At 36.8% G+C, this 21,611-nt stretch overlaps 1 protein-coding gene across 1 annotated transcript in view; it reads left to right on the top strand.

Annotated features, from left to right (window-relative positions):
* HNF4G (hepatocyte nuclear factor 4 gamma) overlaps nt 1-21,611 on the top strand; it is a 79,815-nt gene that overhangs the window by 28,342 nt on the left and 29,862 nt on the right. The window contains exons 2-3 of the mRNA XM_058178450.1: nt 17,680-17,851; nt 21,305-21,399. Of these exons, the coding sequence (XP_058034433.1) occupies nt 17,706-17,851; nt 21,305-21,399 (241 nt within the window). The 5' untranslated portion in view covers nt 17,680-17,705. The remainder of the gene's footprint in view (nt 1-17,679; nt 17,852-21,304; nt 21,400-21,611) is intronic.

Here is a 21,611-nt window from a genome sequence, read left to right as displayed (position 1 = left end):
CTGTCCTTTCAGTATATACCCAATATAGCTTTTCAATGGTGTAAATATCCTGATATTAAAAATATCAGGTTGCCAAAAATTCTGGCAACCTGATATTTTGGATGATAAGAGAGAAGCAGTGAGAATTCAAATCTTGATCAATGGTAGTCAATATTCTCCTTCAAACCTCTTCAGAGTTTGTAGTCAGGAACAACATTTAGAAATATCAACATTAATTAGGGAAGGTTAATTTCCAGACAACTGAAGATTCTTGAAAATTTCCAGAATTGTAAAAATGAGAAAGAAAAATTGCAAGAAGGTCAGAGTGAGAAATTTCTTCTATGTTAAGACTGCCTGCTGGTTAAAAAGGCTGCATAAGTGATCATACAAGAAGAGGTCAAATCCTTCATTGTTCTAGTACATAGTGTGGTTTCCTCTCCATCTGTCTACTTCTGAGTAATGGTCTGTGCTGTCTATTTAAAAGCACACATTTAAAGCTAATGACATCAGGTCATAATGTTTCTGAATTGAAAAATATTGAGCTCCTGATCATCATTTCAAAAAGACAATGGTTTTCTTAACCACTGTGAAACAATCGTATTTGGGTGTCACCATATTTTGTTTATATATTGGACTAAGATAGAGGTATATAGAAGTATAGCATGCTGCAGGACAATGTAAAATGAGCTCATGTTAGAATTAAATTGAGCAATTTTCTTTTAAAAGTGCAGATGAGTTTTACCAATGAATATTGTAACTTGGAATATATTTTTCAACCACAAATTTTCTTCTGGTTATGAAGCAAAATTGATTCTTTGGACCAGTGGTGGGGTTCAAATTTTTTTACTACTGGTTCTGTGGATGTGGCTTGGTGGGACTGGCATGGCTTGCTGGGCATGACAGGGGAAGGATACTGTAAAATCTTCATTCCCTCCCCACTCCAGGGGAAGGTTACTGCAAAATCCCCATTTTCCATTTCCTTCTGATCATCTGGGACTCAGGTGGTAGAGAATAGATGGGGGCGGGGCCAATCAGAGATGGTATTTACCGGTTCTCCGAACTACTCAAAATTTCCGCTACTGGTTCTTCAATACTGGTCAAAACCTGCTGAATACCCCCTCTGTTTTGGACCATAGGAACATAAAATAAGGTATGATTATTAGAGACACCATCTTTCTATAACAAGTAAAGCTGCCAATACAATGTAGTCTCACAACTAACTACTTTATGCTATATGCTATATAGTTTACATTTCATTAGGAAGGACTGACAATTTTTTAAATAAAGGAATTGCTAATTTTTGAATCTTGTATTGCCTGCATGGTGGAAACAACCACATTTCCAAAGGTAAGCATCAGCTGCTTTCTCTGTTAAAGAACAAAAAACCCTATCTAAATGATGGTAGACTCATGGGGTGGTGGTGGTGATGTGAGTTTGGAAGGAACCAAAGGATTGCTTTTTTTTTTCATTTTCCATCATCACTTCATTTATTTTTTATTTATTTTTATTTATTTGTCAAACATGATAACAGATAAAAGATAAAAGATAACAGATATAAGTATAAACATGATTATGAATACAGGATAAGGATACAAATAAATGAGGACAGTTGGACAAGGACTGTAAGCACAGTGATGTGCTTACGCACGCCCCTTACAGACATCTTGGAATGGAGTGAAGTCAACAGTAAACAGTCTAAGGTTAAAGTTATGGGGGTTTGGGGAAGTAACCACAGAGTCAGACAGTGCATTCCAGGCATTGACCACTCTGTTGCTGAAATCATATTTTCTGCAATCGAGTTTGGAGCTGTTTACCTTAAGTTTGTATCTATTGTGTGCTTGTGTATTATTGCAGTTGAAACTGAAGTAGTCATTGACAGGTAGGATGTTGTAGCAGATAACTTTGTGTACTACACTTAGGTCAGACCGAAGGTGGCATAGTACTTCTTCCAGTGATTGACACTTGAAAGCAATGTACAGCAAAAGAATACCTTTTCACCTTGAATTTGAAGAGCTTCAGAATATCAAGAGCTTCAGAACATCAAGATTCCACTATCACCAAGAGTAATTAGTCATAAAATAACTAGTTAGTAGAATTTTATTAGTTAAAATTTAATTTTGGGGACTGAAACAATGGAGATAAAATATGACATGCCTTACCATGTGAGTTTTATGCTTAACACTATAAAAATCTTAGAGAAAGAGGAGGAGTGAGTATTGACCTTGCAAAATGATAGTGGGAGATAATTTTATTCTGTACATATTTAGGTGTAAAAACTACATTTACATCTAAGATACCTTGATTAGAACCACTTTTTGTTCTTTACATAATGTATATCAGTAACCTGTGATGAAATGCATCCAATATAAGATATGTGACAAGCATATAGAAAATATAAATATTAAAAGCCACATATTAAAAAAGGAACTGGTGAAAAATATAATCTATTAAAGGCCAAAATTTATGGGAATTAAGAGATGCTTATGAACAAATATGTAAATATTTCTATGACACCTGTTAAATAAAATCAGAAACTGATGTATAAAACAAGAATACACACCAAAAATTTTCAAAACAGAAAGAGAAATTGTCAAAAAGTATTAAGAGAAAGTATATGTGGGAAGTGGAGGGATAACCAGCTACCAATATAATACCATCTGATCGCTTATTTCTTTAAGGCATTTTCATTCCAGCCTTCATGTAAAAATGGCCCCAGAACAATTTTAATCAAATTAATGAAATAGAGGCTTATTCACCCACAGGCTTATAAACAAAAAATGTATGATATCAAAGGGTAAAGGATGAAGACAGACCAAATAAGCAAGCTTAATCACTAGGTTTGTTAAATTGTAAGTTAAATTGTAGTGCTTACAAGGATTGGTTGTGCTATAATTCAGAGAAAAAGGAATTTGGTAGAACTGAATCTTTAGTAGGGCTGATAACAATGGCCTTGCTTTCCATCTCCTTTTCCCTTGCTGCATAATTTCTGAGTGTCATCTCTTTCAATTCTGCCACATTGGGCAGAAATTCAGGGAAGGCTTTCAAAGACAGGTTCATAAGAGATAGACTGTGCTAACTCAGGTATATTGACCCCAAGTTGCACAGGGATTTATAGTTTATAAGCAGCATTGTGCATTGTGTTCATATACAGAACAATATGCAGTAGAATTGTTTTAACAAGGAATCGCAGGAGAGTAATCACTCCCAGCTATCAATCACACATTTTGAATCAGCTGAGATTCTTTTCAAAGTCTGTTCTATTACTGAGCTTTTCACAGGACTCCAATGTGTTATTATAGTCAGACACAACAGAACAAGCACACAGAAGGCACAATAATTTTATCTGCGCAAATGTATTTCTGGCTAAGACAGCCAGTTTGGTGTAGCAGTTAAGACACAAGCTACAAATTGAAAGACCATCAGTTCTAGTCCCACTTAAGGAATGAAGCCAGCTGGGTGACTTTGGCTTGTCATTCACTCTCGATCCTAGGAAGGAGACAATATGGCAAATTCTTGCCAAGAAAACTCCAGGCAGTCTCCAAGAATCAACACCCAGCTTGAAGACACAGCTCCCCCACCCCTCTTTGGACATCAACCTTATCTTAGCATCGATGTTCAAGGCTTTGTCTTCAAGTAGAGTATGACTCAATCCACTCAGTCAATCTCTTCCTGTATCTGACTTTGAATTAACCAGTGAGCCATCAAATTTTTGTCTATTTGTCTACTGTTATCAGACATGACTTTGGTTTAGAAACCTAATATCTTCAGCCTTATCAGCCTTTGTTAAATACCATCAAGCTGGAATCCCGAGAGGCACCAGAGGCTTTGATTTTGCACTCTTTAACCACCACTTTCTGATATTATCTCCCAGAAAAGGACCAGAGCATCTGCAAGCAGGTTTTCCAAGTCCCAACTCAACAAATTTAGAAGGATAATCCAGACAAACTATATTTTCTGTTATGGCTTTTTCTCTCTGCAATCCTGTATATCAAACCTCCCCAACCTATCTAGAAATATTGAAAATCCAGGGAGTTGTAATCTAGAAATTACTAGGTAGGAGAAAACTACCTACTACTAAAAAAAAAATATTGCTTTCAGTGAAGCTTTCTGAAATAGAAACAAAATAATAATAATTCAGAATTAGCAATGAGTCTGAATATATATATATATATTAGACTATTCATGATATAAGAACTGACCTTTGATTAAGAAAATTATTGGAATCAATTCAATCATGTTTTAGTATACTTTTTGGAATGCCAACTCCAATCTGGATTGTTAACGTTGTGCTCCATAATTACACATGTAATTGTAATTGCCACTGTAACAACTGTCCTATCTCTCTTAGTGAAACTTTATTATGAAATTGTATGTTTCTCATGGATAAGATGTTTGTAAAACGTATCTAATCATCTATATAAAACATAATCAAGCACGAGTTCTGAATTACTGATTATTAGTGAACAACTACTTACCTAACTATTCTTCAGTCAGAAGGTTTAATTGATCTGAAAGTGTTCCTTTGGTGAGGAGGTGACAAATGTCCTTTTAGAAGAGTTACTCAGGGCCAAATTGTAACATGCCAATCTTAGAACTGTCAGTTGCTGCTTAATTTGATTTTCTCAGATGGTGTGCAGAGAAATAACCTTGATTTTTATTAGGTTGTTTTCAATTTTATATCTTGATCAATGTACATGATTAAATGTAATAAGAAAACAGGATAGTTAGCAAACAAAGACCTTTTCTGATAATGTTGGAATGCTTCCTGATAGCATTCTTATCAACCAGTTGTTTAAATTCTTTTTTCAGTACAAAACATTGTTAAGTACTGCATATTTATTCTTCATTTTTAAAAGTAGTATAATGCAGAATTTTTCCAAGAAATGGCAGTTATTCTTGCAGTTCTTACTCTGTTCTAACTATTAGTTAGAATTTTATGTATTGTATTATTGCTAGTCTGTACATATTTTTCTCAACAAGTCCCAGTTTCTTTTTTGGTGCAGAGAAAGATGGTAATAAGTTTGTTGGTTCAGCCCAGAATCATTCCAGTTTAAAATTGGTCAGGAATTTTTGTCCATAATCAAGCTTTTAGGTTAAAACAATTCCACTACTCTTAACTTAATAAGTAGCTCACTCAGTATTACATTTGATGAAATAAATGGACAAATGAAAGACTGAAAAATATTTCTGTGCTCATTGGATAGTTAATACTTGTTTGATTAACAACTTCAGATATCTGAGACTCTTTTTTTTTCTTTGAACAAGGTTCAGAATACCCTGTTAACTATTAATGAGATGCAACAAATCAGTTTTACAGCTCTTTAAGGGGACTTTCTACAGAAAGTACATTGCCAAGTAATGAATTGCTTTACTCTTTTCTGGGTGTTGTAGTATCTTGATGTACACTGAGAGCATATGCACCAAGACAAATTCCTTGTGTGTCCAATCACACTTGGCCAATAAAAAAATTCTATTCTATTCTATTCTATTCTATTCTATTCTATTCTATTCTATTCTATTCTATTCTATTCTAATACTCATAGAACATGAAACTGGAATTGTGATTTCAGGATCTAGTTGTAGATGCATACTGTATAGTAAGTGTATTTTTTTAGAATGGGTATACTAACAACAAAGCATACCCATTACCTTTTTTTAAAAGAAAATGTAAAATAAGCCCTTTTCTGCTAAGTTTGCTTGAACAAATAATTATTATTTTCTTTTAAGAGGGAAAAGTCTCACACTCCTTTCCTTTCTTTCTAGCTAAAACCTAGAGTAACCATGGTAATAGAAGCATATACAGTACATCTCCACATAAGTAGGACCCAGATAGTTAAATCACTCACATTTCTTATGGTTGTATTGTGAAGTTGCTGCTACGTAACAGAAGTTCTACATACTGTGAAAGAGGACTGTTCCATGTTTTTGCAACTTACGAACTGTATGATAAACACAGGCTTGTGTGGGCGTGTGTAAAAGTTTGTAAAGGTATATAATAAAAAAAGTAGAATAAAAATGCTGAATTAGTATCGTAACTAACTTAGTATCATAACTCCACCCATTGTGCTATGTTATACAATGACAGTTAATATTTTGATTATCAGTCACTGATAATCAAGGGAAAACAAGTATTCATTGCATTTTCTATACTGGAGAAACGGACCATTTGCAGATTGATGTACAGTAATGAGAATCTCAGACACAATTCTGAACATGGATATGGCAAATTACTCTGAAGTCTTAGATCCAAGTTATGCTAATTTAGAATTTGAAACCATACAGGTGTTATACAATGGCAATGGTGAGTTTGAATTATTGTATTTATGAATGGATGAGGAAGTAAAGGAGATCAAGTGAGCCAAATGTTTTACTTTTCATAATTCATAATTCAATTTTTTTAAAAAGTATTTTTGTCAAAATCTTTTTTATTTAAATTTTGTTTTATATTCATGAGTAAATTAATTAGTATGCTAATTAATTAATACAGCTTTGTTTGTTGAAAGGTTTCTAGGATGTAACCTATCAGTAAATCCTACCATTAATGGATTAATCCTATTTATATAATTGGTAAGACTTTTATACAATTGACTTAAATTTTGGGAATTGTATTAGACGAATAGGAGAGTTATGTAAGATATTCATATATAATAAACCTAGGAAATAATAAAACAAAAACATACAGTAAAAATAATTTATTGAAATAATTGGATAAATTTACATATTATAGGAATAAAAAAACCCTACCAGTATAAGATGTCGATCTCATGGATGGAGGCAACTTTTTCTTAGCATTAGAGATTTTTCTGAAGATTTAAGTCTTTGCATAAGTGTTCAAAGTAGGGTAATTTAAGCCTAGTCATTCTTGCTTTGAGTGAGAACTTTGAAGTGATTTAATACTTTTGTCCATTTGTTTTGTTTTGTTTTATTTTTATTTTTATTTACTTAATTTGTCAAGCATGTATTAGATAACAGGTATAAGTATAAACATGATTATAAATACATAAGTACGTAAATAAAATGGATACGAATAAAAGGGGATATTAGGACAGGGATGGTAGGCACACTGGTGCGCTTAAGCACACCCCTTACTGACCTCTTAGGGATGGGGTGAGGTCAACAGTAGACAGTCTAAGGTTAAAGTTTTTGGGGTTTTGGGAAGAAACCACAGAGTCAGGTAGTGAATTCAAGGCATTGACCACTCTGTTGCTGAAGTTGTATTTTCTGCAATCGAGTTTGGAGTGGTTTACCTTAAGTTTGTATCTATTATGTGCTCAGGTATTTTTTGCAGTTGAAGCTGAAGTAGTCATTGACAGGTAGAACATTGTAGCAGATAATTTTATATACTACACTTAGATCTGACCGAAGGTGGCATAGTTCTAAGTTGTCTAAGCCAGGGGTGGGTTCTAATTTTTTTTACCGGTTCTATGGGTGTGGCTTATTTTGTGGGCGTGGCTTGATGGTCATGTGACAGTGGGTATGGCTTGATGGTCATATGACTGGGTAGGCATGGCCAACTCAATTTCTCTCATGTCAAGGGGTACCTTGCCTGGCCCCTCCCCTCTCAGCCATTCCTTGTCACAACCAGCCTCAACGTATCTATAGTTCTGCAAAAATGTTGTTCACCTTTTTTCAACTTTATTATCTACATACTATAGATCAGGGGTCTCCAAACTTGGCCACTTTAAGACTTATGGACTTCAACTCCCAGAATTCCTCAGCCAGCTTTGCTGTCTTAAAGTCTTAAAGTGGCCAAGGTTAGAGACCTCTGCTATAGATGCACTTTCATGGACCACTGAAAGGAGGAAATGGCTCACATGCTTTGCCCAAGAGTGTGATAGGCAACAGTCTTTTAAGGGGCTGCTAGAGAGAAGGGGGGGAAAAATATTTTCCAAAGCACCAGAAAGCAAAACAAGAAGCAATGGATGGAAACTCAACAAAGAGAGAAGCAACCTAAAACTAAGGACAAACTTCCTGACAGTGTGAACCTATATAGGTTTCAGTCATAATTTCACATATAAAATAGCCATTCATGTAATACAACCTGCATATTATTCAAATAATCTTTAGTATTATGGCTGATGTTTGACAGCAAGCCTAAAATCCTCATTCCCTCCCGACTCCAGGGGAAGGTTACTTCAAAATCCCCATTTCCGCCTCACCCCACTAATCTGTTCTGGGAAGGAATCAGACTCCCCCCTCTTCATTTCCCAAATAAAATATCCCAGATAATTAAGGAATAATCAAGCTGCTAGCAAGGAACCTGCCTGGAATTTCACATTCCTGCCAGCTGCATAAAGGAAACTTTGTAAGCAGAAAACAGCTACTGGTGCTTACAGATAATATAAAGTGGAAGCCGGAAGTTCGGCTCCATTTACAATCAGGCAGAAAACTCATTCAAGACAGGATACTTCACAATGGAAATCGCCCAAACCTTTTTAGAAACACAAAACCCATGTTGCACAAACCCCAAAACTTCAAAACATTGAACCATATAAGAATTTCTCCTCTTATCCAATTTGTTGTTCAGCTGACCCAGAAAGGAGCTTCCGGCTCTGTCAATTTAAAGTGACAGTGTTTTTTCCCCCCCCTTCTTCTTTGCCAAGCGATCTCCTGGCTGAGAAGCGAGGCGATCAGTTGGGAGGTTTCTTGCCTTCTCAATTTAAAAGGATGGTGTCTTGTTTTTTTTTTTCCTCTTCTTCGACAAGTGAGTCTTGATTTTTTCCTTCTAGCCGATCAGCTGGGAGTCGGGAGGCAGCAATAGATCGAGGGCGGGGCCAGGCAGAATTTTTACTACCAGTTCTCTGAACTACTCAAAATGTTTACTACCGGTTCTTGCGAACTGGGGAGAACCGGTAGCAACCTACTACTGTCTAAGCCCAAAATTTCAAGTCTGGTGGTATAAGGTATTCTGTTGCGAGCAGAGGAGTGGAGGACTCTTCTCGTGAAATATCTCTGGACTTGCTCGATTGTATTAATGTCCGAGATGCAATGTGGGTTCCAGACAGATGAGCTGTATTCCAGAATTCGTCTAGCAAATGTTTTGCATGCTTTAGTTAGCAGTACAATATTACCAGAGGAGAAGCTACACAAGATTAGGTTAACAACTCTTAATGCCTTTTTGGCAATACTGTTACAGTGGGCTCTGGCACTTAGATCATTAGAGATGAATATTCCAATGTCCTTGACTGAGGTCAAGGTCGTGTCCACCCAGTTTGTATTTTATGTTCTGATTTTTTCTTGTCAATGTGTAAAACAGAGCATTTGTTGGTTAAAATTTGAAGTTGCCAATTGTTTGACGATTCTGACACATACTAAAGGTCTTTTTGTAGGGTAGCAGCATTGTCGGTGGTATTGAATAGTTTTACATCATCAGCGAAGAGAACTCAGTTGCTTATAATACGATTGCAAAGGTCATTTATGTAAAATATAAAGAGTGTTGGTCTTAAAATGCTGTCTTGGGAGACAATGCTGTTAACAGGTGCAGGATTTGATAGGGCGCTCCATATTTTGACCACTTGTTGCCTGTTTGACAGAAACGCATCTATCCAATTATACAGGGGTCCAGAAATGCCATAAGATTTTAGTTTAATAAGTAGTTTTTCGTGTACCTCTGAACCAAAGGCTTTACAGAAGTCTATATAAATTGTGTCTGTTGCTTTGCAGGGATCGGGTTGTGTAGTCCATATGTTTTTGCAGTGTAGGAGTTGCAGATTACAGGATAAATTTTTCCTGAAACCAAATTGTTTGTTAGAGAGTAGGTTGTTTGTCTCTAAGTGGAGGATAATGGATTGGTGTATGATTGATTCCATGACTTTGCAGGTGACGCAACATAAAGAGTTTTGGTCTGTAAAACTAGGCTATACAGGCTTTTTATCTAGGCTGGGGTCTCCCTTTTTGAAGATAGGGATGACTGTGGTTAGTGACCATAGGTTTGGCAAGGAGCTGGTCCTGAAAGATTTTTCAAAGATTATGCTTAGAGGTTCTGCTATGGCAGTGGAAAGTTTTTTTAAGAAGTAGGCACATAGTCCATCAGGTCCAATAGATAGAGATAGTGTTGTGTCTTGCCCGCCCTCAGAGCAGCCGGGGCCTTCTTACCTGCTCCCGAACACTGAGGAATGTATGCCTCCCGGCCCAAGTCCTGGCTCCATGCCCACACAAACTGCAGAAGAAGGAGAATCTCCCGGCCCCAGCCCTGACTCCATGCCCAGGCAAACGGAGCAGCTAGACCCCTCCCCCTCCTCCACAGCATGTGAGCCTGAGGAGGGTTTATTACCAACAGCTGATTGGAGTAATCCTCGCATCAGAAGATTGGATAGGCGGAGGCAACAGAGGGAAGGGAGGGGCAGGCCTTAATGAGTGCTGAGTCATGGAGCCACACCCCATGGCCTATATAAAGGATCTACTTTCTGGCAGTCTCTGAGTCAGGCAAAAGTCGAACTTATCTTGCTGAAGTCACTTACTGGTCTCCTGCCTGCTCTGAGGACTTTGCTAGGACTTTGGGCAGAGCTGCAGAGGCAAGCCTGATTCGGATTTCCCTGACCCGGCCGTCAGCGGAGGAGTGGGACACGACAGATGGTTTTAGACTGTGTAGTGCCTTTTCAATGTTATCTTCTATAAAATTGATATGTATTCGATCCTAGTAATTATTTGTGGTACGAATAATTCTCAAGTGTATTCTCCAACTTTAAAGTTAAAATTATGCCAATACTCTTCTTATCTTCTTTCTTCAAAGCCCAATTTTGCTTCAATAGAATGTCAGAGAGAATACCACTGCTTGCACAATTCTGATCACAGATTATGACTGCTCTGCCAAGTGCTAATTTGTGGCTGATTTCTTGACTGCTTGTTTCTTTACTGTTGATCTTAAAAGGCAGAAGGTATTCCCCATTTTGATATCTTCATTGCTAATTCTAAGGCTTAGTGTTCTACCTGTTGCCATTAGTTTGATCTTCTTATTTAATTTTAGTCCCATTTTTCACTTGCTCCTTAACTTTTATTAGTAGAATTTGCAGAATTTTTACCTAGTGTGGTAGTGTCATCAGCATAGTGCAGGTTATTGATGTTTTTTTCTTCCAGTATTAAAATCATGCCCATCTTCCAATTCAGCTTCTTTCAGTTCATCATATAGTTTGAACAACTGAGGAGAGAATATGCAGCTTTGTCACATTCCTTTGGTAACCTGGGCAAATCTGTTTCATCATGTTTGTCCAAAATGTGGCTTCCGGACCTGTATATAAGATTCCTATGAAGATAATTAGATGTTTTGGGATTCTCATTTTTCTGAGAACATCCCACAGCTTCTTGTTTTTTTCTAAGACCGCTCTGAAACTATTAAGGTCCTTTTTTGAGGTTTTGAGTTTTCTTGGCTTTGGCTTTTCTTCTTGGCAATTTCATGGATTTTGATATCCAATTTGCTTTCTTCTCTTTCTTCATTTATGGCAGTGTCTTATGTCTTTTTTAGACTTTTAATGACTTTTTAAGTCTTGGTTAGTTTGTTAATAACTTTTTACAGTTAAATCCATAACTTCTATGGTTTTCTATCAATGAAGTTCAAGATTTCAGAACAATTCCCGATGTTCTCTTTGAAAAATGGTAAGTATATTTTCAGGATCATGTTGTGGAAACTAACTGGCTTTCTTCTTTAGCTTAACTTGGAATTTACACATTATCTGTTCCAGAGTCAGTACCTGACCATGTCTTTGATGCTATAATTGACTCCTGCACCTCCTTCTAGCAACAATACAAACAATTTGATTTCCATGTACTACATCTGGTGTTATCCGTGTGTAAAGATATTATTTTGGTTGTTAGCTATGAAGAAATCATTGGAGTGGCAGAAATTGTGAAGTTAGTCTCCTGCTTCATTTTGGTTTCCTAAACTATGCAATCCAATTACATTTTCCACTTTCATGTTCCAACTTCCAGTCTCCAATCACAAGCAGCACATCTTGGGTTGCACGTTTGGTCAATTTAATGTTGAACTTGATCATTAACCTCCTCTTTTTCTGCATCGGTGGTTGGAGCATTTGAAGCTTAAACTCGAATGATTGTCATATTTAAAGGGTTGTCCACAAGTCTAATCAATATTATTTGGCCATTGATTGCTTTGTAGACAAGTAGTGTTCTTGCTATACCCTTTCTAACTATAAAAGCAACTTTGTTTCTTCTTTGTTTTTCATGTCTTGAGTAATAAATAGTGTGATTTTCTGACTGAAAGTGTCTGATCTCAGCCTGTCTCAATTCACCGATGCCTAAGATATCAATTTGTAGTTGTTTCATTTCACCTTTCACTGTGTTGAGCATTCATGCTTCTTACGTTCTATGATCCTACTTGTAATTCTATCTGTGCAGCTTTGGCGTTTCTTTCTCCATATGCCACCACCAGCAACTAGACATCCTAAAGGCTTTAATCTAGATACATCATAAACACCATTAGTACTCTGATAGATCCTTGTTTCTTCCTCAGTAGCATGTCAAGTGCCATCCAACTTTGAGACTCATCATCTGGCACTATATCATCAGTCATTTTATATTTTCCATTCATATGGCTTTCTTGGTAAACTATAAAAATGAGTTACCATTGCCCACTCCCATGCAGTATAAGTTAATGCTTTTGCCATTGTTACTAAAGTGATCATCTGCCTCCAGAATCTTTCTGTGTTGCTGTTGCCCTGCATAGGTTTTTGTGCACTTTTGCTGGGCAGCGGAATGATCTGTACATGGAAATATATACTCTTGGCATACGCATCCAATGTTATTCATTCATTCGTCACATAAGCACCCTCCTATTATGATAAGTAGTGCAGCAGGATTTAGGGTGATGGAATTAATGGCTACTCTGAAAATATTCTTATGTCTGTTTAGACTGGATATATTTAACATGCTGTACAGTCATACTTCTAGATTTCCAGTATACAAACAATAATCATTTATTAACCTTGATAAATCTTGGCAATTAGCTGAGATAATTTCTTGCTATTTGATTAGAGTAACTTAACTTTAGTTTGATTTGAATTGTCAGTGCCTAGATTTATTTTTTCCTTCCAATGCAATCATGATTGGAGTCAGATATAAAGCAGATTAGGTAGATATGGTTGTAAGAGGAGACAGAAGAAAGAACAAATGTTTGATTGAATTACTTTGTTATTCAGTAATGTTAGTTGGAACTTAAATAATATTGTTGCACTTTTTTAAAAGGATAATTCTGTATTTAAAAATTAAGTAACAAAATAATAATAGAGTTGACCTTTCATTATCATGATCAATAAAAGGTAAAGGTTCCCCTTGCACATACGTGCTAGTTGTTGCCGACTCTAGGGGGCGGTGCTCATCTCCATTTCAAAGCCGAAGAACCAGTGCTGTCGAAAGACGTCTCCATGGTCATGTGGCCAGCATGACTCAATGCCAAAGACGCACAGAACGCTGTTACCTTCCCACCAAAGGTGGTCCCTATTTTTTCTACTTGCATTTTTACGTGCTTTCGAAACTGCTAGGTTGACAGAAGTTGGGACAAGTAACGGGAGCTCACCCCTTTACATGGTAGGACTAGGGATTTGAACCGCTGAGCTGCCGACCTTTCGATCGACAAGCTCAGCGTCCTAGCCCCTGAGCCACCGTGTCCCTATATCATGATCAACAGTGATAGAGAAAATGTGTTCTAGTTATTTTGATGGGTACACTCATTTTATTTATTTAAATATACCCATATTTTATATATATTTGATTAACCTGCTGATTAACCAAATGAAAGAGATTTAAAACAAGAGATTGGAAGAGTGAACAAAATTGTGGGCAGAATTGGAGAAAAGCAACTCAAGCAATTTATTTTCCACTTATATTAATAGAGTTTGATTAAGGTAAAGGTAAAGGTTCCCCTCGCACATATGCGCTAGTTGTTCCTGACTCTAGGGGGCAGTGCTCATCTCTGTTTCAAAGCCGAAAAGCCAGCACTGTCCGAAGACATCTCCATGGTCATGTGGTCAGCATTTCTCAACACCAAAGGCGCATGGAACACTGTTACCTTCCCACCAAAAGTGGTCCCTATTTTTTCTACTTGCCTTTTTTATGTGCTTTTGAACTGCTAGGTTGGCAGAAGCTGGGACAAGTAACCGGAACTCACCCAAATAATACAGGATACACGTGAAAGGGGGGGTTTCAAAATGCCTAATTTATGATTATACTATGAAGCAGCTGCCCTATCATTAATTAGTGATTGGTTTAATTCAACAGAAGAAAGAATATTAAATATAGAGGGTTATGATTTGCTATATGGATGGCATGCTTATTTACTATATGATAAAAAAGTGGATAAAGTTTTTAAAACTCACATACTTAGAAATGCTTTGTTGCGGGTTTGGAAAAAGTATCAATACAAGTTAGACTATAAAATACCCATATGGGCAATTCCCAGACATGTGATAGAGAATATAAGTACAGAACAAAAACAGGAGGTGGTTACTTATAAAGAGCTTCTTTTTATGGAAAAGGGTAAACTACATTTGAAATCTTTAAATACAATGAAAGAGGAAAGGATAATTCATACTTGGTTTCAGTATGGACAGCTGCAAGCTAGATGGAAAGAAGACCAGAAAATTGGTATCATGCAAAACGAGGAAAACATGGTAAAACAAATTAGAGATCAAAGTCAATCGCATATTAAAAGGTTGTATAATGCATTGACAGAAATAGATTCAGAAACGGAATTAGTTAAGTATGATAAAATGGGCACAAAATATACAGGAACCTATAATGATGGAAACTTGGGAGAAAATTTGGGTTAGAAATGTTAAATTTACACAAGCACAAAATTTAAGAGAAAATTTTTACAAAATGTTTTATAGATGGCATTTAGATCCTAAAAAACTAGCGTGCATGTATCCGAACTTGCAAGCTAAATGTTGGAAATGTGATTGTGATGATGCTACTTATTATCATATATGGTGGACATGTAAAAAAATCAAATAATTTTGGATAAAAATTTGGTGGATTATGCAAAATATTTTGAAAAAGAAGATAAAGTTTACTCCGCAGTTGTTTTTACTGGGTATAATTACAGATTGTACGGTAATAGAGAGTAAACTGATTTTAAATTTAATATCAGCAGCTAGACTATTGGTAGCGCAATACTGGAAGAAGGAACAATTGCCTACTATTGAAGAATGGACATTAAAAGTAGTAAACTTAGCAGAGATGGCAAAAATTTCAGCGTATTTGAAAGACTATTCACAAGAAAGATACATATTGGAATGGAGAAGATGGATTGATTATATCCAAAATAAGTATCAGACTAAGAAGTATCAAATAGCTTATGAATGAATAGAATGTAAGAATTGTACTTGTATTCTTTTTTTATATATAAAAAGGGAGTTAAGGTTCCAAGGGAGGGAGGGGAGTCTATGGATAGTTAGTGTAATCTAGTTTATGATTGTTAAATATTATACCCTGTATTTTGCTCCAGGAAGTCCGGGTAGGGGGATGGGGGGATTGGGGAAAGGGGAGATGGGGGAGAGGTGGAGGGAGTGGTGGAGGGAGAATTTGCAAGAACTTTGTAAAACTTTTTAATAAAAAAAAAGTAACGGTAACTCACCCCATTACACGGCACTAGGAATTCAAACCGCTGAACTGCCGACCTTTCGATCGACAAGCTCAGCATCTTAGCCACTAAGCCACCGCGTCCCTTTACCGCTTCATTAGTTACAAATTATTATAAACTAAATTTAGTATAAGATCAACATAATTCCAATGTAAGTGATAATATGTGCACTGGAAAAAGACAACAAAAGTGTAGAAAATAGACATTGCAATACTTGGAGACAATAAAATAAAAGATAAACAGCACGAGAAAATACAAAATATGAAGACCTGCAAATAGAGTAGAATCCAACAAGTCAGACACAGATTATTCAGAGGATAATTAGAACTGCAGAAAAAACAATTACTATCAACCTGCCTTCCATTGAGGACCTGTATGAGTCAAAAAGAGAGCTGTGAAAATATTTACAGACCCCTCGCATCCTGGACATAAATTTTCTACTCCTACCCTCAAAACAACGCTATAGAGCACTGCACACCAGAACAACTAGACACAAGAACAATTTTTTACCTGAACGCCATCACTCTGCTAAACAATTCCTTCAACACTGTCAAACTAGTTACTAAGTCTGCACTACTATTAATCTTCTCATTGGCCCTATCACTCATCTCCTCTGACTTATGACTGTATGACTGTAACCTTGTTGCTGGTAGCCTTAAGATTTATACTGACTGTTTCCCTATGACTATCATTAAGCGTTGTACCTTATGATTCATGACAAATCTGTCTTTTCTTTTATGTACACCGAGAGCGTATGCACCAAGACAAATTCCTTGTGTGTCCAATCACACTTGGCCAATAAAGAATTCTATTCTATTCTGCCTGTCACAAAAGAAAGCAAAGATAGCACCTATAGTAATAAGTACCTTGGGTGTAATCCAAAAACATCTGCAGCACTGCCTAGACAAACCCGGTATGTAATCTGCAGGCTCTCCTGCACTCACAATTCCTGCTCAAGGAGCAAGTGGCACTTGTGGAAGGAGAGCCTTTGCTCAGTTTCAAGTTGTGTGTCACTTACATCCTTTCCTGGACGAAGAAGCTCTCTTTTCAATCTTTCATGCCCTGGTAATCTCCCAGATGGATTACTGAAATGTGCTTTATATGGGGCTACTCTTGAAGAGCATTTGGAAACTGCAACTGGTGCAGAATGCAGCACTGCAAATGTTTTGGGTATCCCTAGGATAGTCCATTTAACACCTCCGCTATGTGAGTTGCATTGGGTGCCAGTTTACTTCTAAGTCCAATTCAAGGTATTTATAATCACTTTTAAAGCCCTCTCAGGGACCAGTATACCTGAGAAACCGTCTTGTCCAAATTACATCTACTTGTCCCATCCAGTCAAGCGGAGGGCATGCTCTTACCCCATCAGTCAAGGAGTTTCAACTGACAGGATCTAGGAGAAGGGCCTTCTCACCTGCTGCCCTGCCCTATGGAACATCTTACTTCCAGAGGTGAGGCATACCCTCACTCTTCTTTCCATTCTTTAACATAAGAGTATTAAGACCTCACTGGGCCAATTAGCATGAAAGTCTAAAAGTCCTGGGGATGGCTGGTGCCCTGAGGATACTCTCACTGCCTTGTTAACCACCTAGTCTTTTTAACCTGATTTATCTTCACTTGTAGGTTTTGACCAATGGTGGGCTGCTGCCAGATCAGATTGGTTCGGGCGAACCGGTAGTTCTGACCAGCAGTTGGGCCCTCCCACCCGCCCCGCCACTATCCTGTCCTATATAATCGCTGTGTTTTTGAAGCTGCAAGCATGTGCACACTCACATTTTCGGTGTTGGGTGAACCTGTTGTTACATTATGTGATGTCCACCTTTGGTTTTGATTTGTTTTAAACTCTGTTTTTAACCTGAACTTTTATTCATTATTTACTGTATATGATTCAATTATGCTATTGTAAACTTCTCGAGTCACTAAGTTGAGATGGGTAGTCTAGAAATTTAATAAATTTTAATAAAATAAAATAAATGTTAATAGCTAATTAAAAAGATGAGATGTAAAATCTTCAGGATGGTAACATTTAACCACCATGCTGTGTTTCTGTTTCTTCCCTACTCAGTGCTCAACTTCTAATTGTAGACTTTGTTCTTCTCCTTCCCCAGACAGTTGCTCAGCAGAACCTTTCAACATGAACAGTACCGACAATGTGATTGGTGGCATTTGTGCAATATGCGGGGACCGAGCAACTGGCAAACATTATGGTGCCTCTAGTTGTGATGGATGCAAAGGTTTCTTCCGACGCAGCATACGAAAGAGCCATGTTTACAGCTGCAGGTAAGAGCAATGTAACTGCTAAGGACTTCTTATTTCTTTGTGTTATGTTGACATATTTCTATTCTGTCTTTCCTCTAAACCCAGAATGGAGCACATGGTGAAGACAAAAATAATATTTGAAGTGGGGGCACAATAACACAGTTGTGTGTAAAAGGTACCAACCTCAGTCCCTGACATCCATAATTAAAAATATTTGATTTGGGAGCTCATACAAAAAGAACATACATTCAAACTTGAAATCTGAAAATAAGCCATCGTTACTAAAAATGGTAAAGAGAGCTTCAGAGCATTTTAGGAAAGCTTACCAGAGTAGTTCTGGCCTTCATCAGACATATCTTGGAATAATTCTAGAAACTGGGTACAAAAATGATTGCATAGTTAGATGCTCCATATGCCATGACATATCTATGACAGTATTTGGAGCATACTAGGTCAAAGCAATCAGTCACTCATAAATAATTTTATTGACTTCTCCCTATGTTACAAGAATCTCTTCAGATTGCTTGCCTTTTTGTGGAAATGAGAAGGTAAGGCTTCCTGGATCTTGGGTGAGGTCAAGCTTCTGCCACTTGTGGCCGCTCAATGTTTCCAAATTAGGTCTTTGCTTGACCCTTCTTTCAAGCCTAGCTGGCAGGTTCCCAACAGAGAATAAATGGATAGTGTTGCATAGAATATGCAAAGATAAATAAGGTAATCATATGATCTGAAGTATTGAGTCTTCGAAGGTCAAACTAGCACTTTGAACTAAGCCTCGAAATATGCTGGTTGTCAAACAAGTTTGTCATATTGGTGTAATAAATTTTAATTTATTAATTATATTTCCTGCTTTTCCATTGCAGAGACTGCTCAAGGGCATCCCACATAAAGCACATTGCAGTAATTATCTCATGATAACCAAGTCATAAATGTCAAAGTCCACTTTTGACAGGAGAGCCATAAGAAGTAGTCAAAACTGGTAAAAGACATTGCTAACACACACACACACACACACACACACACACACACACACACACACACAGAAATATTGACTTGAAGATCACTTCAAAGTTCATTTAGCAAAACCACAACATTGTCCAAGATACATTATATGGATTGTGTTTGGTGCTTACTGAAGGATTTAAAATGTGATTAAACTGGAAAAAAGATTAGCAAGATTTCCATGGATTTATACCATAGAGGACACATAGAATGTATGTCTTTAACTTCACACACACACACACACACACACACACACAGAGAGAGAGAGAGAGAGAGAGAGGGAGGGAGGGAGAGAGAGAGAGAGAGAGAGAGAGAGAGAGAGAGAGAGACCCATATTAGCTGGAAATGTGTTGCGCCAACACATTTGGGTAAAAACAGATTGGGAAAGGTTGCCAGGTTAGCGTTAATATGTTTTAACAAATGGTAGTTTTTTTCCCTTTTCTGAATTAGATATATATATTTTTGGCTGCAGGAGGACAGGAGGCAGACAGACAAAGAGCCTTGATTCCAACAAGACACATGCCTTAAATTAGCTTTCCCCAATTTTGGAGCATTCAGATATGTGATCCTCAGTTCTCAACAGTAGTTATTCTGAGTGAGTGAATTCTGAGAATTGAAATCAAGAAAGCTGGAGTGGGGTGGAGAAAGCTTTCTTAAACACTTTGTGTGTTGGGCTGCATACTAGTTAGTGTTGAAAAAGTCACTGGTGCATCGAAGGAGCATTAACTTCTGGTTTTTCATCTTTGCTTCATTCTATTTTTTAATGCAGGAGAAGTTTAATTCTAAGTAGAGATTAGCAGAGGAAATTTGAATTACCTTCTCTAACAGATAGAATAACTGAGTTGGAAGGGGCCTTGGAGGTCTTCTAGTCCATCCCACTGCATAGGCAGGAAACCATATACCATTTCAGACAAATGGTTGTCCAATTTTTTCTTAAAAACTTCCAGTGTTGGAGCATTCACCTCTTCTGGAAGCAAGTCATTCCACTGATTAATTGCTCTGACTCTCAGGAAATTTCTTCTTAGTTCTAGGGTTGTTTCTCTCCTTGATTAGTTTCTGTCCATTGCTTCTTGTCCTGACCTCAGGTGCTTTGGAGAATAGCTTGACTCCCTCTTCTTTGTGGCAACCCCTGAGATATGTTAATGTTAAACTCCATTCCAATTTTATTCCAATTTCCAATGTTGAACTCCAATCCATTTTATTCCCAAGTAGCACTAAATGTAGATTTTGATCTTCAGAAATTACTCCTCTACCAACTTTTGCTACTTCTTGTTGCCTTACTGTGAGTCCCTTGTTTTATTTTTTAGTTCTCTTATCTCTGTTATTTTTCTTTTTCCTCAAGTATGACTAGATCTGTGCTACAAAGTGCCCTTTTGTTTTACCTTTTTCTCATTTTTTGAGAAGGTTGACTAGGATTGCTGCCGAGGTTAAAAAGTATTTTTCCCTTCACTATTGCTATTGTAGATTGAGGCCTCCTTTTCAAGATGTTTTGTTATCTTGAGATTCTGGCTCAAGTAATCACAATTTGTATGGGTTACTGTGGAAAATGGTGAGTCCTTTGCACACATGTTTTGGATTTCATTTATGGTGAATCAAGGACTATGTATGTGCCTAGTTCTATTGGCATTTAAAACACAGTAGCTCGTCTCTTTATATGACTCTTGCTCAAAATGATGTTCTAATGGTATTCAGTAGGGAAGCCCCATCTCACTCTCTCTCTAATCAGGATATTTTCCTGTCTCTTTTATTATTTAAAGAAACTGCATTTGCTTTTCCCCATTGTTCTTACATGAGTTTATAACAATGTCCTGGTATGAAATAATGATGTAGGGATAGGTGGCCTCAGTGTGTGTCAGGCAGGAAATATTTCTTAATTCTGATGAGAGTCTCACTGACAGATTAATTCATTAATTTGCTTAAAAGATATATTTATGAATTGCTATTAATAAAGATAAATGGATCTTTTCTGATCAAAGACAGTATCTCTTGGATTCAGATTGGGGTACACATAATATGCAGAAACAATGCTTTAATCTTTTGAGTGACTATTTTATAGAAGCATCATTTTGACCACTTGGAAACTAACAGCTGAAGTAGATAAGCCTTTATTCTGATCTAACAGGACTCGTTTCTTTTGTTTTTTGCTCCTGATCATATTCAGCAGCAGGAACGGATCAAAGGAAGACCAAAAGAGTTATCCTAAGCATTCGTGAAACTGAGAGCAGAATTTATATGCCTTGCTTTCAGTAGATGATGAATAACCTAATGGGATTTTACTTGCCCATCAGAAGGAATTATTCCTGTTAGAAGAATGGCAAAGAGAAATGTTTCAAGTCTGATTAAAGAAAAAATACTGGTGAAGGTTGAGAGTCAAAGACATTGTTTTGACAGTGCCCATTAATTGTTTCACTTGTGCTAATCAGGATCCTCCTGTACTTGTACTCTAATATATTTACCCTTGATTCTGTCCAACAGATTTAACCGGCAATGTATTGTTGATAAGGACAAGAGAAATCAGTGCAGATACTGTCGCTTAAAAAAGTGCTTTCGTGCTGGAATGAAAAAGGAAGGTAATTTTTTAAAAAAAGAAATTATCAGGAAATAAAATATGTAAGAATATGTGTTAGAGGGATTTTTTTTTTTTAAATAAAAGTTGAAATATATCTTTTATACATTGCATTGTAATGCAATTTTTGTTTAAAATGCTAAAAATTGGTGTGGTAATTTCAAACATATCTAAACATACACGGTTCAGTGGTCTCATAAGACAAAAATACATTTC

This window comes from Ahaetulla prasina, chromosome 3 (assembly GCF_028640845.1).
Source record: "Ahaetulla prasina isolate Xishuangbanna chromosome 3, ASM2864084v1, whole genome shotgun sequence".
NCBI lineage: Eukaryota > Metazoa > Chordata > Lepidosauria > Squamata > Colubridae > Ahaetulla > Ahaetulla prasina.
Note: the sequence above shows the minus strand (reverse complement) of the source record. Positions and strands in the feature narration are given on the sequence as shown.